The sequence below is a fragment of the Myotis myotis genome, unplaced genomic scaffold (genome assembly GCF_014108235.1).
Source record: "Myotis myotis isolate mMyoMyo1 unplaced genomic scaffold, mMyoMyo1.p scaffold_m19_p_2, whole genome shotgun sequence".
In the NCBI taxonomy this organism is placed as follows: Eukaryota; Metazoa; Chordata; class Mammalia; order Chiroptera; family Vespertilionidae; genus Myotis; species Myotis myotis.
Genome location: NW_023416324.1, coordinates 5336111 through 5354480, shown reverse-complemented (window position 1 = coordinate 5354480; position 18370 = coordinate 5336111). Strand labels below are relative to the sequence as shown.

General features: G+C 55.4%; 1 protein-coding gene across 1 annotated transcript in view; it reads right to left on the bottom strand.

Annotated features, from left to right (window-relative positions):
* The window catches only part of DISP3 (dispatched RND transporter family member 3), a 45696-nt gene that overhangs the window by 12585 nt on the left and 14741 nt on the right, over positions 1-18370 (bottom strand). The window contains exons 2-11 of the mRNA XM_036352655.1: positions 14372-15458; positions 13504-13723; positions 10497-10633; positions 9481-9615; positions 8547-8707; positions 6402-6541; positions 4423-4571; positions 4001-4162; positions 3043-3204; positions 474-587 (exon numbers count right to left, since the gene is read on the bottom strand). Coding sequence (XP_036208548.1) covers positions 474-587; positions 3043-3204; positions 4001-4162; positions 4423-4571; positions 6402-6541; positions 8547-8707; positions 9481-9615; positions 10497-10633; positions 13504-13723; positions 14372-15455 — 2464 coding nt within the window. The 5' untranslated portion in view covers positions 15456-15458. The remainder of the gene's footprint in view (positions 1-473; positions 588-3042; positions 3205-4000; positions 4163-4422; positions 4572-6401; positions 6542-8546; positions 8708-9480; positions 9616-10496; positions 10634-13503; positions 13724-14371; positions 15459-18370) is intronic.

The window sequence follows — 18370 nt, the reverse complement described above, 5'->3', positions numbered from 1 at the left end:
TGGCAGGAGGGGAGCCCACAGGCTGGCCGGAGCGGTGGCAGGAGGGGAGCCCAGAGGCTGGGAGGAGCGGTGGCAGGAGGGGAGCCCACAGGCTGGGAGGAGCGGTGGCAGGAGGGGAGCCCACAGGCTGGGAGGAACGGTGGCAGGAGGGGAGCCCACAGGCTGGGAGGAGCGGTGGCAGGAGGGGAGCCCAGAGGCTGGGAGGAGCGGTGGCAGGAGGGGAGCCCACAGGCTGGCCGGAGCGGTGGCAGGAGGGGAGCCCACAGGCTGGGCCCACAGCTGGCTGGGGACAGCTGGTGGGACAGGGGTGGAGGGCCCGGTTCACCCTGAGTCCACCCACCACCCAGTCCCTCCACAGCGACCCAAGAACACAGGCTCTTGTCCCACCGCCTGCTCTCCTCACGGGCTCCCACGTCCTAGCACGGCAGGGTCTCCCGACACCCCCACCCCAGGCAGACCCCACGCCCACTGACCCTGCGGGGTGACCTCCGGCCGGCTGGCCCACAGGACCCCGGAGCCCCGCTTCTTCTTCTCCAGGGACGTCCGGATGTTGTTCTGCAGGCTGTGCGGCTTCTCCTGGAACAGACCTACCCCCACCCCCGAGCTGGGTCAGGGGCAGCAGGGCCGGCCTGGCTGGGCCCGGCGGGGGCGGGCAGGGGCGGGGATCGGTGACAACCCCACGGACATGGAGCCCAGGACCCTCAGCCTGGGGAGAGGGAGTGTCAGGGGTCTGAAAGAAATTAAGTGAAACTAAAAAAAAATAAAAAATAAATAAAAGACATCAAATATTGAATGTACAGGAACTTTAAGGCAAGAGAAAGGCAGCCGCCAGCCAGAGCCTCCTGAAGCTTCCCCCCTCCTCGCAGGGCCTCACTCCCCTCCTGTCAGATGGGTGACACCGGACCTCCAGGGGCTGCGATAGGGGCTGGCGATAGATGCTCAATTAGAGCACTTATAGGGGCAGCTAGAAACGGAATGTTCCCAGCTCGCAGGAGTGCTGGAGGCTCTCCTGTTTTGCCCAAGCATTGCAGATGGGTTTTATTTGTTAATGAGAGAAACGTCACACCTCCAAAAGTTTAATCCTCACAACACTCCTAGGAGGTCGCTGTTATTAACCCCATTGGAGGGGGAAGAAAGCGGAGGGTCCGGGAGGTTGGGGGACCTGCAGAGGAGCCGAGAGGCTGAGAGCCCCAGGAGGGCCCAGGCTTGTCTGCCCCTAAAGCCTTTTTGCTACAATCAGGAGGGGTCCCTTTAAGAGGCAGTCCGGAGAGCTAAGAGACAGAAGAGGCTGGGGGCTGGACTCCGACTGGGGTTCTGGTCCTTCCCCAGCTGCTCCCGGGAACGTCGGGGTCACCCTGGGGCCTGTCCCTCTGTGACAGGCGAGTGGTCGCGGCTCGTGGCCTCCTGGCCCCGAGGGATCGCAGGAGCCCTGGGAGCGGCGGTGATCACGGAGCTGAATTTGTGAGCCCAGGTGGCAGGAGAGGAGCCGGGATGTGGCCGGGGCTGGCTCCAATCTAGGAGGGGCTCTTCGGGCACCTCTCCGAGCCGCAGTCAATTATCATGCATTTGGCTGATGCCATTACCGAGGGGAGGCCGAGTCAGTGCGAACACCGCCCTAATTAGACGAAGGCAATTACAGCAGCCAGCGATCTCTTCCCAGGAGCCGGCGCGGTCGTCCAAGCATCTTCTCATTTGGTTTCTAACGACCCAATCAAAGCTGGGTGACCTTGGGTCGACTCCCCCTGCCCTAACCCTGACTTCAGGCTCCCCTCTGTAAAATGAGGGCCTGGCCCAGGATCTCTAAGGCAAGGAGCCATGTTTGTCTCACCACCTTGCTCATCCTGGACATGCGCTGTCACTAAGTCCTATGGATCTCACTCCCTGAATGTCTCTTGACTCCACTGCCACCATCAGCGTGCTGGCCCCAGCCCCCCACCGGCCCTCCCTTCCAGCCTGGCTAACCCCTTCCCATTCCTCCAGTCTCAGCTTAGATGCTGCCTCTTCCAGGAAGCCTTCCATGATGCTGTGTTCCACAGTCACCCTGTTCTTCCTCCATCACAGCTCAGGTCTACTATGACAATGGCTGGCAGCCAGCAGTGGGACGAACTCCCTGAGCTTAGGAAGCCGGTCCTACCTGTTGCGGCCTCCCCAGGGCCAGGTAGCCAACACCCAGGGTGCATTTGTTTAATGAAATGTGGGAACATGGAGCGTGGGCCTCACGTCTTTCAGGCTAACACTTCTTGAGACCCCACAGGGGACCCCCAGATGGGAACCCTTGCCGGGAGCCGGTCCATCCTTGCTGCTTGACACAGTCGCTGCAGGGAAGAAACATCTGCACAGCACATGTTTCAAGGGACCTGGCGTATATGGCATACTGTTCTTGGCGCTACGTGTTTTAACCAAGGTCACCTCTCTGAGAAAGGTTGTTTCCCCAGGTAGGGATTTTCCCCTGAAGTTAGGGAGGGAATAAAACCCCTTAACTAAGTGCCAGGCGGATAGTTAATCACTTTAACTATGAACAATCACGCTTAAGCTACATAATCTTTACTCCCTGGAATGGAGATAAGAAATGCCCTAACCTTTGGAATAGAGATTGATAGGATTGGAATCAACTGGTATAAATACAGATGTAACAAGACAACAGGACACAGAACCTAGAGACAGAACCTGGCTACAGAACCTGGATAGAACATGGCAAGAGAACCTGGTGACTAAACCTGGCTGGAGAACCTGGACAGAACCTGGCTGGAGAACCTAGCAAGGGAACATGGCTACAGAACCTGGCTGGAGAACCTGGAGAACCTGGCTGGAGAACCTAGCAAGAGAACATGGACACAGAACCTGGCTGGAGAACCTGGAGAACCTAGCAAGAGAACATGGACACAGAACCTGGCTGGAGATCCTAACCAGAACTTGGCTAGAGACCCTGGCTAGGCTGCTGATCAACTGAACGCTGTCTCCGTGTCATTCCTTCTTCGCCAACTCCGTCCACATCTTTGGGGACCCCTGGACCTGCTGGGGTTGGACCCCAGCAACCCTCACCTGAACAGGTGATACAGGAGATGCCCTCAGCGCTCAGGTTGTACTTGAGGTCCAGCAGCACCTGGATGTTGGTATCGGGCCGGAAGAGCAGGGGGGCCCGGCTGGCGGGGCGGAGCCGGCTGGCAAACACCAGGGACAGGATGAGGATGGAGACAAAGAGGCCTGCGAGGGAAGGAGGCCACACTAGGCGGGGCTGGGGCTCCGGCGAGGCCTCCAGAGCCTTGGCAAAGGGCTGCTCCCTTCATGGGGGAGCAGGGGGCAGGGTCTCCCATGGAGTGGGCAGACCCCAGCATGCCAGCCCGTGGGTGGAGCTTGCTAGGGATCAGTCCTCCAGGGGTGGGGGTTGCTTGTTATGCGTCACTTGGGAATCAGGCTATAAGCCACAAGCTCACACTCCTGGACAAGCAGTCACCATCTCAGAGCATTTAGTTTATAGAGAGCTGGCTCGTCCAGTGTTTGCACACAGCCCTAAATACTGTCCCTGATAATGAGGATAATAACAATGGCACTTGGAGTTTATTGAGCACTTACTGCATGCCATGCACTGTGCCATGCCTTCCAAGTGCCATAGAGACAGACCCTGTAACTATCTTCAATCACAGGACAGGAAACTGAGGCACAGGCGGGTGGACATAGCCAAGGTCGCACAGCTAGCACATGGTACAATGAGGAGTCCAACTCAGCCGAGTTGGTCTAACTTCAGAGCCCAACACAGTGACTGGCGCATAGTAGGTGCTCAGTAAACAAAAGCTGTTGAGGACCAGCTTCATTGGACACAGGTGGGAGGTGAGGCTCAGGGAGAGTGTGGATGCCAACGCGGGTCTCTGACCTCTCGCTCATCTGCAGGACGGGGTGGGGTCCCAGTGCCTACATGTCCTTTGGGGGAGTCTGCTCCCCACACTCTGACACTGGGTAGAGGTTATAAGATAGAGGGTGAGGAGGGTGGGGGTCCACTCACCCACAATCACCCAGCGGCTCTTGACGGCTGACCACAGGACCCAGTGGTGCAGCAGCTCCTGCAGCTGAGCGATGAGCTGGCCCCGGCTGCCCCTGTCAGGGACGGGCTGCAGGCCCGTGGGGGGCACAGACACCAAAGACACGTCCCCCAGCTCCAGAGACACTGCCGGGCAGAGCGGGGGTGGGGTGTGGGGGGAGGGGGGTTGGGGGGGAAGCGCCAGGGGGAGCCTGTGAGAGGCCTGGCCCAGACCCAGACCTGAGTCAAAGCCCGCCCTGTCTCCACCCTCTCCGGGGAAGCCCCCAGGCCACTGGCCCAGCCCCCTGCCTCAGGGCCAGCCCTTCCTCAAACCATCTTGTCCAGAGTCACTCCCCTGGCAGAGCAGCCCCAGGTCTTGCCAGGGTCAGGCCTGTGCCACCTCTTACCTGGCTCCTCCTCTACATTCAGCAAGGGGATGTCATCGTCCAGGTAGGGCAGGGGGCCCTGGGCGGGGCCACCCCCGGCCCGCTCCGGAGTGGCGAACACGTCCCCGGGGAAGTGCAGGGAGCTCTTGCGGCCACACTTCTGGTGGCAGCTAGGGAGAGAGTGGGGAGAGGGGTGAGCCTCGATGGTCTGGGTATCCGGGGAGACTGGGGCCGGGTCCTGGCGACCACAGGAACCCAGGTCTCACGCCGCTACTGACATCTCACCCGGCACATTCACCATGGACTCCAGAAACCTGCCCTGACTGCCTTCCATCACCCCAGCGACTCCTCTGAGGGACAAATAGTGACCAAGCAGCCATTACCCAGGGAGCGGGGATGACAACATGCAGACCCTCACCCATCACGGTGACCAAAGCAAGGGTCCTGCCTGTGCTGGCACAGGCCCAGGGCCCTGACCGGGAGGAGAAGGAAGTGGGGAGGGCTGAGCGTGTGGCCACGGCCTTGGTGGAGAGAATGTGGGGGAGACGAGGCTCACCCTAGGAACACGACCAATGCGCTCGGCGAACATAAAGAGTGCTCGGTGCCAGGCAGCAGCTATCAGCCCCAGGGGAATTCTCTCACCTAATCCTCACAGGAATCCTACCCAGGAATTACACTCGTTTCACCGAAACAGACAAGCCAACTGAGATGCAGGGAGGTTGAATCCTACGCCCGAGGTCCCAGCTGCCGAGCAAAGAGGCTGAGGCTGGAGCCCAAGGCTGGGCAGACTGCCCACTGCGTCCACTTGGTCCCTGGCCCCAACCTGGGGGCTGGGGGCGAAGATGGAGATGGGGGGGGGGGCGCATATTTGGTAATCTCTGTAGAGATTAGAAAAAACGCATCCTTCCCCAAGACATTTTGCCTCTGTCCTGAAACTGTCATAGAAATAGTCAAATGAGGCCCAGCTGGTGTGGCTTAGTGGTTAGGTGTGGACCCATGAACCAAGAGGTTACTGGTGCAACTCCCAGTCAGGGCACATGCCCAGGTTGTGAGCTCGATCCCCAGTAGGGGGCGTGCAGGAGGCAGCCAATCGATGCTTCTCTCTCATCGATGTTTCTATCTGTCCTCCGTTCCTCTCTAAAATCAATAAAAACATTTAAAAGAAAATAAATAGTCAGATGTGAATGCCCACAGTGCACGGCAGTGCCTCAGCTGGAGTGGCCTTGGGCAGTGCCCAGCCCGCACCACCACCCACGAGCGGTGAAGTCTGAACCCTGAGCTGGGCTTCCAACCCTTTCCTACCACTCCTGGCTCACACGGTCAGGTGACATGGCACCCCGACGTTCCTGCCTTTGTGTGTCCTGCCCCCAGGCCAGAGGCCCTCCCTCATTCCTCAGTATCCCAGCCTAGGCAGACCCCATTCCCTTTCTCCCCTCCCTCCCTCCCTCCGTCCCTCCTTCCCTCTTTCCCTTCCTTCCCCGGCCACCCGACCCACGAGATCCTGAGCCCTCAGCTTCCCGCAGCAACTCTGGACTCATATGTCCGACTTGGCACACGGCTCCTGTGTCTACATATTGTTTCTCCACCAAGACCAGAGCCTTGGGGGCATTTAACATGCTGACTAAGAGCCTGGGATCCAGGTTTTCTTGGGTTTATTCGGCTCTGCTGCCTACTAAGTGGGTGACCTGGAAAAACGTGCTTAACCTCCCCAAGCCCTTGTTTCCTCATCTGTAAAATGGGCAGAATGAGGGGAACCAGCTCCCTGGGTCCCGGGGGGAGGTGGGGGGTGTCAATATGATCAGTACCAAAGCGCTTTGCCCACTTCCTGGCACACACAGGTGGTCACAAGTTGGAACCACCCGACAGGGTTCTCTTCTCCTTCCTTGTCCCCTGGGCAGCGTAGGATTGGGCATACAAAAGGTGCTCAAAAACGAATCAAAAGGGACTGTTAAGGACATTCAGGGAGAGGACAGGCCCCCCACCCCACCTGCCCAGCTCACCTGGTCTGGCAGGCGCCCTCTAGTGGTGCCATGTAAAGACTCCAGATGCCCAGGGCAGCAGGCATGGTGAAGAGCACAGCCAGCCAGCAGCAGGACACGATGAGGGACATGAACAGGCCAAAGTCATGGACGGCCGGGATCTGGCGACGGAGAGGTAGAAGAGATGAGGGGGCAGAAGGATGTGGGGCTGGTCAGGCCTGGAGCCCAGGGGCCTGCGGACTCTACAGCCAAAGGCACTCAGGACCCCAGACCACTCCACTCCCTAAGGCAGGACGAGGAGGCCAGGCTGCTGGGATGGCGACCACTGGCCCAGGAGGACATTGGAAGGCAAGGGCTGGTGTCAGGGGACACAACAGGGGAGGGAGAGAAGGCTCCTGTCTGTGCTGCAGCCCACTGCCTAGAACAGTGCCTGGCATAGAGCAAGCGCGATCACCGTCATCACATGAATGACTGGGAGCCAGACACACCCCGTTAGACCAGGCCACACGTTAGTGAGGGGGAAGGGAGCGAACGCTGCCACGTGACAGGAAGAGGGAGCCTGGAGCTTGGAGCAATGGGTGTGTTCCAGAATTGTTACAGGGACCGGCACGGGAGAAAACCGTAGGCAACAAGCAGACGAGCCTTCACTGCTTGTGAAACACTTTCACAGTCATCTCATTTCAGTCCCCGCCTAATCCACACATGAGGAAAGTGAGGCTCAGAGAGGTTAACAACCTGCCTAAGGTCACACAGCCAGTAAATGGCAGGGGTGGGCTTTGGACTCAGCTCTGCCTGCTTCCTGGATGTGGTTCTCTAGGAAGGCCTGGATTATCCCAAAGCGTCTAGTGCAGCGGTTCTCAACCTGTGGGTCGTGACCCCTTTGGCGGTCGAACGACCCTTTCACAGGGGTCGCCTAAGACCATCCTGCATATCAGATATTTACATGACGATTCATAACAGTAGCAACATGACAGTTATGAAGTAGCAAAGAAAATAATTTTATGGTTGGGTCACAACATGAGGAACTGTATTGAAAGGGCCAGAAGGTTGAGAACCACTGATCTAGTGGTTTCTTGTGGAGAGCGGGTACAGCATTTGAACAGGCTCAAGCCTGGGACTAATGAGAGGGCACGATCCTCTTGTGGCAAAGCCACGTGCAAGTCCCAGCACAATTATAGCCAAAGGCGATAGTTGTAAGCTTGACTTTATGGTCTGAACCTGTGGTCCCACGTGGCTGAGTGATATGGGCTGCCGGAGGTGCAGCAAGTAAACAAAGCTTGATCCGGTGCATGTAATTGAGTAGATTTGAAACCGAGAGAACATTGTAAACATCTTGACCACGCCCTTACTTTGCCTCGTGGAATCTGGCTATAAAATAAAGACTCGGCTTGCAGGCTGTGGTGCTATCTCTCCATCAGAGAGGGCAGCGTCTCACCTAGCCCCAGCTTTATTCCCTTGTCCGTCTTTTCTAAATCCTTCACCGCCCCCTCTCAGGTTCACCCATGGCCGTGCTGGCTCGGCAGTTTCTAAATGGGATGCTCAGCCCAGGCGATGAAACCCCTCAGGAACTCAAGCAGGCTCACGGCCTTTCAGGTTCTATCAGCACCAACAGCCCGACCCAAACTCAGAGCCTTCTCCTGAGCCCAACTCAGAAGCCCAGAGGAGCATGGGGCCGGCCAAAGGACGGTCAGTGTGAGTGATGACAACGCAGTACCAAGCCCATGGGTGGAAAGAGCCAGTGGTCAGGAGACGTGGTCAGGCTCACCAGTTACCAGCTGTGTGACCTCGGAGAAGTCACGCTACCTCTCTGGGCCTCAGTTTATCTATTAGGAAAACAGGGATGTAATTACGTCTTTGTCACAAGTATTTCATGAGGACTAAATGCAAAAGAGCTTTGAAAACTGCCAAATGCTCTTCAGGGCAGATGCTGGATTACTATTAATGAGCATCAATAATACATTTTATTTGTATTATTATAATCGTCTCATTTGTTAAGTTCTGGTAATCGTGATGAGTAACAAAAATGGATTCTGCCGACATGGCAAGAGCCTGAGAAAAAGGCTGTGTGGCCACAAGAGAAGGGGCGGTGGAAGGAGCAGAGAATGGGGCCAGGGGAGTATGGGAGAGACGGGGAGGCAGGGGCAGGCACAGAGGGCGGTCCCCCACCTGGGAGAAGACGTTGGCTGCGTAGGCGGCGGCCGTGGTCAGGGAGGTGAAGAAGGTGGCCTTGCCTGCCGTCTGGATGGTGTGGATCATCCGAAGCTGCGGGTCTTCCAGGTGGGTGGCCTGGCGGTAGGTGTTGATGAACACAAAGACGTCGTCCACACCTGCAGGAGGGAGTCCCGGGCCAGCGGGCAGGCTCAGGATCACTCTGCTGTCTCCAGGATCAGACCCAGGCTGGGCCTAGCCCAGTGATGGCGAACCTTTTGAGCTCGGCGTGTCAGCATTTTGAAAAACCCTAACTTAACTCTGGTGCCGTGTCATATATAGAAATTTTTTGATCTTTGCAACCATAGTAAAACAAAGACTTATATTTTTGATATTTATTTTATATATTTAAATGCCATTTAACAAAGAAAAACCAACCAAAAACAATGAGTTCGCGTGTCACCTCTGACACGCCTGTCATAGGTTTGCCATCACTGGCCTGGCCCAACCGGGAGGGGAGCCCTGAGAGGTCAGGCTCCAGGGAAATCCTGCTTCTCAGGTTGGAGTTCGGAAAGACCCAGCTGACCCTCGGGTCCACCCATCAGGAGTCCAAGCCCCATCCTCCGTGCTCTTTGGCCACACCCCACTCCCAGGAGGTTCCTTCTTCCAAATCTTTGCCTCCTTCCTGCCTCTGCTAGACTTCCCCCACCATTCTTAACCTCTATCCAGCAGACTCACCTGCTCCTCCCACCCTTGGGGCTTCCACCACCATATGCCAGGGCTCTGCTCCTCACCCCTATTCTACCTCCCACCACACTCTGAGGCTTCGAGGTCTGACAGGGACTTTCTGGAGACTTCACAGGAGCCAGGCTTTGCATCCTGGGATAAGGCCCTTTCTGGGGCAGAGTTCTCAAGTGGGAAGCCCGTCGCCATGGCAACGGGGGCAACTCACCAATGCCCACTATCACGAAGGCAGCCACGCCGTTGAGGATGCCCAAGTACTGAACACCAAAGACCACGTGGTACAGGAAGAGTGCCACCAGACAGCTGAGGCCAATGCTGGCGATCCCAAAGAAGGACAGGAACACTGGGTGGGGCAAGGGGACAGGGAATACAGTGGGGGGACCCCATGGAACACACCCCCTCTTTAGTGTCCCTGACCATGGCTGGTCCTGCCTCACACCTGCCCCCCACCATGGAGTACTCTTCAGCACCCCCTCCATGCCCAGCATAGTTCTCCATACCCAGAGAAGGGGCTAAGCCAGAGACCCGAGGGGCAGAGGAAGCCATCTCTGAGTAAGGCAGTCTGCTCAAGGGCCCTCATCTTTGCAGAACTTATCTCAAGGGCCATTAGGAAATTGCAAACATTACATATTTATTTTGTGCCTGCCATCCCAGTAGGCAAAGGCCCCGTGGGGATCGGCAGTGTGTCTGTGATGTTTACCGCTGGATCCCTGAAACCTTAGAGCATCAGGCAGAGTTGGTGCCCAGTTAATATTTGTTACATGGATGAATGAATGAATGTCTTTTTCATTTTCATTTGGGCAATAGAGAGTTCCTACTGTATACATAGTATGAAGAACTAGGGTACATGGGGAGGTAGCATTGGAAAAGTACACTGGGGGACAGAAATGTGGCTGATTTGGGACTAAAACAGTGTGCAGAATAATCCATAATAAGGTTCCAATACTCCAGACTCCCCCAAACAAGGTTACCAGCAAGAACAATAATGGTCAAAGGGCAAAAGGTTAAACTGTGTGAGGTCCCGGGAGTGGGAGCCCTTGGGTAAGGCCCACCTGCCTCTGGACCTCAGCCTACCTGCCTGGGGTTGGAAAGTGTTTTCTGAGCACCCTTCCCCACCAGCTCTGACATGGTGGAGAGAAGACTATTTCTGGCATTTTTGAGAAGGAAGGCTTTGTCCAGATAGGAGCATGCTGGGAGGAGACAAGACCTCCAGAGAAGCTCTACCTGAGCAGGAGGTGAGGATGTAAACGAGGGCGGCGATGCAGCTGCTGCTGATAAAGGCCAGGAGCATGTCGTTGTTGAAGGTTCTGCGCACCTCATAATCAAAGAGGTCTGTCCCCCCATAAAGAACCTGGACTTTGCTGGGGGAAGGAAGGAACATGGACAGAGAAAGATGGAAGTGGATTAGAGATGGCTGTCAACACTTGAGGAGCACCAGGTGTTATCCACATAAATGGCAGATTAGATACAACAGAAGACAGATCAGTGAACTGGAATATCTAAACCCAAACATAAAAGAAAAAAACTAGAGAAGAGCATTTGAAACTCAGTGAAAAGAGCTAGCATTCATGTAATTAGAATCCTAAAAGGAAAAGAAACAGAAAGTGAGGCAGAGGCAATATTTGAAGAGACAATAGCCAGGAAATTCCTAAAACGGATTCCAGTTACCAACCCATGGATTCAAGAAGTTCTGTGCACCCCAAGCAGAACAAAGAAAACCACACCAACATAAATCACAGTAAGACTGGTGAAACCAAAGACAAAGAGAAATCTTACAAGCAGCCACAGGAAAAAGGACAATCATTCAAAGGGCAACAAAAAGATGGACAGCTGACTTTCCCACAGAAATGATGGGAGTCAGAACACAATGGATCGACATCATTAAAAGAAAATAACTGCCCATTTATAATTCTAAACCAGCAGACATATACTTTAAAAATAAAAGTAAGCCGAAACCGGTTTGGCTCAGTGGATAGAGCGTCGGCCTGCGGACTGAAAGGTCCCAGGTTCGATTCCGGTCAAGGGCATGTACCTGGGTTGCGGGCATATCCCCAGTAGGAGGTGTGCCTGAGGCAGCTGATCGATGTTTCTCTCTCATCGATGTTTCTAACTCTCTATCTCTCTCCCTTCCTCTCTGTAAAAAAATCAATAAAATATATTTAAAAAAATAAAAAAAAAAAAATAAAAAAAAAATAAAAGTAAAAGAAGTTTCCTCAGCAACCAAAGGAGAATTTGTCACCAGAAAATCTGTACTAAAAAACATACTAAAGAGAGTTCTTCAGATATAAGGAAAATTATCCCAGAGGGAAACATAAAATTGTAGAAAGTAATGAAGAGCAACAGAAAAGGTAAATATGTGAGTAAATATAAATGAAAATTGACTCAGTAAAACAATACTGTAGTGTCTTATGAGGTTTAAAATGCATATAGAATTAAAATGCATGCAACAAAAATGCAAAAGGCTGAAGGGTTATAAATGCAGTGAACCGTGTTCTAAGATTCTAATATTATCATGGAAGTAGTAAAAGTGACAATTTGTATTATTCTGTAATAAGTCAAGGTGCACGTTACCATCTCTTGGGTAACCAATAATAGAATAATAAAAAAGATTTTATTAATCCAAAGGAAGGTGCTAAGTCACGTCTACAAAGGTCCTGCTTGTCACTACTCCCATGAAGCTCTGGGAGGACAGGAAGGGGGAGAGAGCCTTTTTACCCAGAGCAGGTGTGTTGCCTCAGCAGCTGCGCGTATCAGGCAGAGGCGTTGGTATCTGAAACCCTGAAGTTCCTTCTACAGCCAGCCCCTCCCAGCTTCCCAACCCAGGCAAGTACCTTTCCCTCCCCCAGACAAACCCCTGCTAAGGTGTTCCTGGCGCTGTGCAAGAGGCTAAGCCTGTAGAAATGAGCCAGGAGCAATCCTAGTCCTCAACAAACTCACACTCTAGTGAGACATAATTAAACCAGAACTTCCTCCAACTTTAATGTGCAAACAAGTCACCTGGAAATCCTGTAGGTGTAGGAAAGGCCTGGAGACTCTGAGATTCTGCATTTCTAACAAGCCCCAGGAACTGCGGGTGCTGCTGATTTGAGGACCGCACCTCGAGTGACAAGGAATTAAACGACTGAAATACAGATGGGCAAGGGCTATGATGAAACTGTAGCTCAGAGAGGTGAAATACGTCTCTGAAACTCCCACAGCTGAGTGGAGTAACTGGGATCTGACTGCAAAGCCTGTGTACGCTCTTTATTGCCTCCCTTGGGGAGAAGGAGGGGGACTGTGGCAGGGGGTAGAAGGGCATTTAATCCAAGCCTCAGGGAAGAATCTTCCCAGGCTGGATCTTAGAGGACACACGGGGGTCTGCCTGGCAAAGAAGCAGGGCTGGGAGGAGCTCCTAACGCAGCAACTGGCATAGAAAACCCAGGGGTGGGGACTTTGAATGAGAGAGCCTGGGTTTCAACCCCATCCCACCTCCTGTGGGCCTTGTAATTTTGGACCGCCCGCCGTCCAATCTCTTACTTAGCTCATTTCCTCCTGACTTCAGAAGGGTAGCAGCACTCGTCACCCCCATTACACAAGTAGGAAAACGGGCCCAGAGAAGTGAAGTGACTTGTTAGCTATCTCCCTGGACATAGAGGAAGAGAGGAACTCCTCAATCCCCGGTTAATACTCTTTTCAGAAAGCCCTCAAGCACCACTGCAGGGAGAAAAAAAAATCAATACCCAAGACCTCCAGGGCAAGAGTTCTGGGATTTCCTACTTCCTCCAGAGCTGTCAGGCTCACTAACCATTCGTGATGACCAAGAAGAGGAGCCTTTGACCTGTCAGAAGGATAGCGAGGCTATGTCTGGCTCTGCCCCTGATTGGACAGAAAGACTTCCTAGGGAAAAGGTTGCAGGGAAGGGGATCTGGGGCTTATGAGAAAGAAGCACCTGGAAACCAATTCCCTATCCCAGTGGTCAGCAAACTGCGGCTCGCGAGCCACATGCGGCTCTTTGGCCCCTTGAGGGTGGCTCTTCCTAAGCCTTAGGAGCACCCTAATTAAGTGAATAACAATGTACCTACCTATATAGTTTCAGTTTAAAAAATTTGGCTCTCAGAAGAAATTTCCATCGTTGTACTGTTGATATTTGGCTCTGTTGACGAATGAGTTTGCCGACCACTGGCCTATCCTAATATAGCCCTTCCCTGGTGCACGCACGGGCAGGCACTCACGGGGGTGGCCGGACGCCTACCTGGTAGACTGCTTGGCCAGCATGGCCACGTAGGTGACCACGAAGCTCTGGAACTTGGCCCGCTGCTCCTCCCAGCGATCGTCCACGGAGTAGTAGTTGGGCAGGGGCGCGCCAAACAGGATCTCGCTGCGCAGGAGCGAGCTCTTGAGGTTTTCTGCAGACAGGCCCTCGTCCACGTACCAGTAGAACTCGGGGTGAGTCATGGCCAGCTCCAGGGAACCTGCAGGTGCAGGGGTGGGGGTGGGGGGGAGCGGGTAAAGAGCTCAGCAGGTCAGCTCCCACCAGCCCTGCATCAGGGTCCCCCTCCCCTCCTCAACACCTCGCCCCTTCGAAGGAAATGGGAAACTGCCCCTCGAGCAGCCCCAAGCTGTTCCTAATGGGGCAGAGGGATGGTTTAAGGGGGGCGTGGGCAGGTTCTAGGCAGATTAAAGGCGGGACAGCGGAGACTGAGCCTACCCCACGGGCGGGCAGCTCCCACTTAGTTGACATTTTCATTTTTGTTTGAGGTTCAGCTAACTCCAAGGCTCATAGACTAACCCCCAATCCCCCTCCATCCAGGCACGCGCCCAAACCTTCCTTCTCATCTCACACCCAACCCTGCTACCAACCCTCTCTCACATGGCCCTCAGGCCTGCCCAGCGCTCAGCCCCAGCCTGACGCAGTCTCACAGCCAAGTCCCTCCCCAGCCTCCTTCCAGTCCCTGAAGTACTGAACCTTCCAAGCAACCCCTCCAAACCCTGTCCCCAGTCCCATTCAGGCCCCATTCCTTACAAGTCCCACCCCGAGGCTGCTTCAAACCCTGCCCCTTACAGACCCCCCTCCCGTCCCCCCCCCCCCACACACACACCCCGCACCCTGTCCTGCTCACCCCGGATGTCCGCCAGGTCCTGGCCCAATCCATCGTAGTAGATCTTGCCGCCCCGCTCCGTGGGGAAGAAGTAGGTCATGAGCGAGCTGGGCGGGGAGCAGTAGGAGTAGGAGCCGAGCGGCAGGTCCTTGAGCACCTCGTGGGGCTTCCAGCAGAACTCCCGGAAGCCGGGGTGGTCCATGATTTTGCGCTCAATCTCGTGGATCGTGACCAGGCGCTCGCTGGTGAAAATGTTGCGCTCCGCGTCGCCACGGGCCAGGAAGATGAGCTCGATGCGCCAGTGGGCGTGGGTCTGGGTGTTGGTGCTCACGTAGGAGCGGGAGTAGTCCCACCGCGAGGCGCCCCGGCGGGCACGGCTCTGATTGGCCAGGGTGGGCGGGGTCCCCAGCTGGCCCCGCCCATTCCGGTCCAGCCTCTGGGTCAGCGGGGCTTCACTGTGGTTGGCTGCCAGATCTGCCAGGGTCGATGCGTCTCGAAGACGCCCACTCTGATTGGCTGCTGGCTTCCGGGCGGTGGCGGTGTCCCGCCCCGGGCCTGGGCCACACCCTGGGGCGGCCGGGACCGCGCGTGGGGCCCTGGCCACCCTCTGCGAGCGGTTGCCGAGGTGCAGCTGCTGCAGCTGCTCGGAGATGAGGCGCTGGAGCGTCTCGGAGGTGAAGTCCGCCAAGTCGCGCCGGTTTCGCCCCCAGGAGCCAAACTGGGACTTAAGCGCCAGAGCGAGAGCGTCGAAACGCTGGGAGGCCTCGTGGTTTCGGATCTCAAAGGCGTTGTAGGAGATGTCGATGTCCAGCGGCGGGTAGTAGAGGAACATGAAGGCCGACAGGGCCATGGGGATGCTGCAGCCCAGGAAGAGCACCAGCCCCGCGCAGCACGGGTTGGTGAAGGCCCAGCCCAAGGTGCTCCAGAAGCCGGAGGCTGGGGGCCGGGAGGGCAAGGTCCAGCCGCGCCAGCAACACTGTCCCTCTGCCCCAGCTTGGGGCCCCGGCTTCTGGGCTCTCCTAAAGGCCTCACCCGTTGCTTCCTCGTCTTCCTGCTCCTCCTCTAGCCACACATCCTGCAACAACGGGTCATCCTCTGAGTCCATAGCCTACAGAGGAGGGAGAGGGTCAGCAGGCTGGAGAGAGGGGAGGAGGGGGCCCCGGCTGCAGTCGCCCAGGCCTGGGCATTAACCCTGCCCGGTCATAGACACGGACAAATACCGCAATGGAATTGCATCCAGCAGTTCAGTTCAACAGAACTGAACTCAACCACATGTGCACAAAACATATATTGAGCAACTATAAAGTACCTTCTAGAAGTATGAAGGGAGAGGGAAAGAACTTGATCTTTGGAACAAGATGGACCCTGGTTTGGGTCCCGGCAGTGTGAACATTGGCAAGACAGTGAACCTCTGAACCTCAGAGCCTTCGTAAAAGAGAGATGGCCATTCCTGCCTCATACCATGGGCGGGGAGGGGGCGGGTGGGGGCAGGGTGGAAGCGCTCTGCAGTCTGTGTAGTACATTAATTATTTTCTGTCACATAAACAGATTTTTTGTCCCCCACCCCCACCCCTTGGGGAGTGTAAGGTGCCCGTCCATTGCCCATGCAGCTGTGCCAGGGCTAGATGCAGGCCACGGCTCTCCTCAAGAACTCCTCTCAACACCTCCCCGCCCCGTCTGTGGGACGCTGCAGCTGCAGCCACTGTTTGTCAGGCTCAGACCACTTAACATGCAGCTCCAGCAACAGCAAACCTTTGGGCACAGGCAGGGGCCAGGCATCTGTCTCCCTGTGACTTGGGAACAAGCAGCAGGGGGGGTGGGGGAGGGGGCCTGGCAGGAGAGGGCAGGGCCGGGCAGCTTAAGGACTCCAGCAGGGTGGCCTGAAGGCAAGGAGGCCTCCTGGCATCCCTGGGCAGGGCCTGTCCCCCTTGTCCTGCCTGCCCTCTGTTTGGATGGAGAGAGACTCATTATCCGGTTAGATGTCAGGCAGTGAGAGAAGGAAGCTAATTATGCCAGAGCTGGCTAATTAATGCTGCCTTTCCTATTAACATTCTCTGGAGTGCTTCATTTCAATTAGACAGTCTGTCCGGGTAGAGAGGGGGCTGCCGTTAGCCCAGAGAAAGTGGGGAACAGAGGGTGAGGGGAAAGGAAGGAAACCGACAAAGAGACTAGGACAGGGGAGAGATCAGAGAGGGGAGGGGAAGTGGGGGGTGGGGGGCGATAGAGATGCAAATAGAAAAACAAAGGAAGAGATTAACAGAGTGAGCAGGACGGTGGGTGGGAGAGGAACTAGGAAAGCAGAAGACTTGCAAGGGAGAGAGGCCGGGAAGGGGCGGGACTGCTCCGGTCCTCTGCGCGGTTCCTATCCATGAAATAATTAAACTTCCCCTCTGCGGCGCCCTAAAGCGAGCCTGACGAAGACATACTAACCGCAGAGGCTTGATTTGTATTAGCAGAAACTCCTGATTGTGAGCCGGAGGTGGCTCCACTCACTCTGTCTCCGAAGAGCAAAACCCAGGCTGCACGTGGAGGTGCCCGTGGAGCCTGGGTCCCATTCCCAGCCTTCAAAGGAAGCTGGAGGTGAGAGTGGAGAGGGGCAGGGGCCACTTTTTCTGGGGACCAAGTCCATCCCCCCCCATCCCTAGTCTCAGCCTCCTTTCAGGGTATAGGTTTACAATGCATTCGTCTGTTAGGATGCCAAAGGCCAGGATTCTGGGTCTGTCACAGCAGCACTCCTTGGGTGACTTGGGGGCCCCTCTATCCCGCTGCTGCTCCCCTAAGAATGCTACTCCCTTTCCCAGCTGCCCAAATCTAAAGCATCTTTAAAGGCCGTACTCAAGAGTCACCTCTGCCAAGAAGCCTTCTCAGATCTGAACACACTCCCCCTGCCCCCCAGTGCTGCCGGGTAAAGATGACTTAGGAATGGAGAGGAGGACTCCCTCCCAAGGGGGGCCCCGCTGGTGGGCGGGGTCTGACTCTGATGCCTCGCCGACAACCACCTCCCCAGGCCCCTCCATGGGATGGGCTGCAAATCTCGAATTTGTCTTCCTTTCTCAAATGACAGGAATTGATTAGCTTAGCAAGGAGCTCCAGCTGCTGCAAGGTGCCTGTTGTTGGCTCAGACAAAGAGCCCGAAGTAGGGCTCATCAAAAGGGACTGTGATCACGCCTTATGCTCTCCCGTTGGGTGGGCCCTGGCATAGGCTCCTGCTCAGTGACCGACCCGTGTGCTCTCTTGCTGTCTGTCCCTCCCTCTGCCTCTGCCTGTTTCTCTCTCTCACACACTCACACTCTCTCACACACACACACACCCACACTCACACACACCCACACTCACACACATGCTCAGAAGTGGTTAAAATTAAACTCTGGGCCTCCCAGGGGCCCATGCACCGAGGTGGACACTCGTCCACACAACAAGGTCCCCTCCTCTTGGAAAAAGCAAGTGGGGAAGTCGCCTAAGAGGCAGCAGCAACCCTCCGAAGGAAGAACCTGACCCAGTTTCAAGGGCCAGGCGTGGTCGCCTCGAAAGTCACCTTTGCAGCATAATCCCAATCTTATAACAGAAAAAAATAAATCCACAAATATATGCATTTAAGAAAACCCATGACCAGTGGTTATCACTTGGAGGATGGCAGGCGATTTTTATTTTCTCTCTCATACTTGCCTATTTCCACTTTTTCTGCAATAAGCAGGTACAGTCTTACTTTTAGAATCAGAAATAAATGTTATTTAAAAATAGAACGTGTGTGCCTGTGTGTGGAAGAGATTTTGCGAAGAGCCTTCAACTCCTTGAGGAGCTCCTATAATAGGCGTGGGAGGAGCTTCTGTCCCCCCAAGGAGAGAAACAAGCCCAGCTGGCTCAGGTGGCGGCTGGGAGATCCCGGTTGGAAAGCAGGAGGACCTGGGGAGAGAGTTGGCAAAGGCCCAGTGGGTGGATGAGCGTGTAGCCTCCTGCTCCCCGTTGGAGAGAGGGCTCTGTAAAATGAGCAGGACCCAGGTCAGGGCCCACGGGACCCAG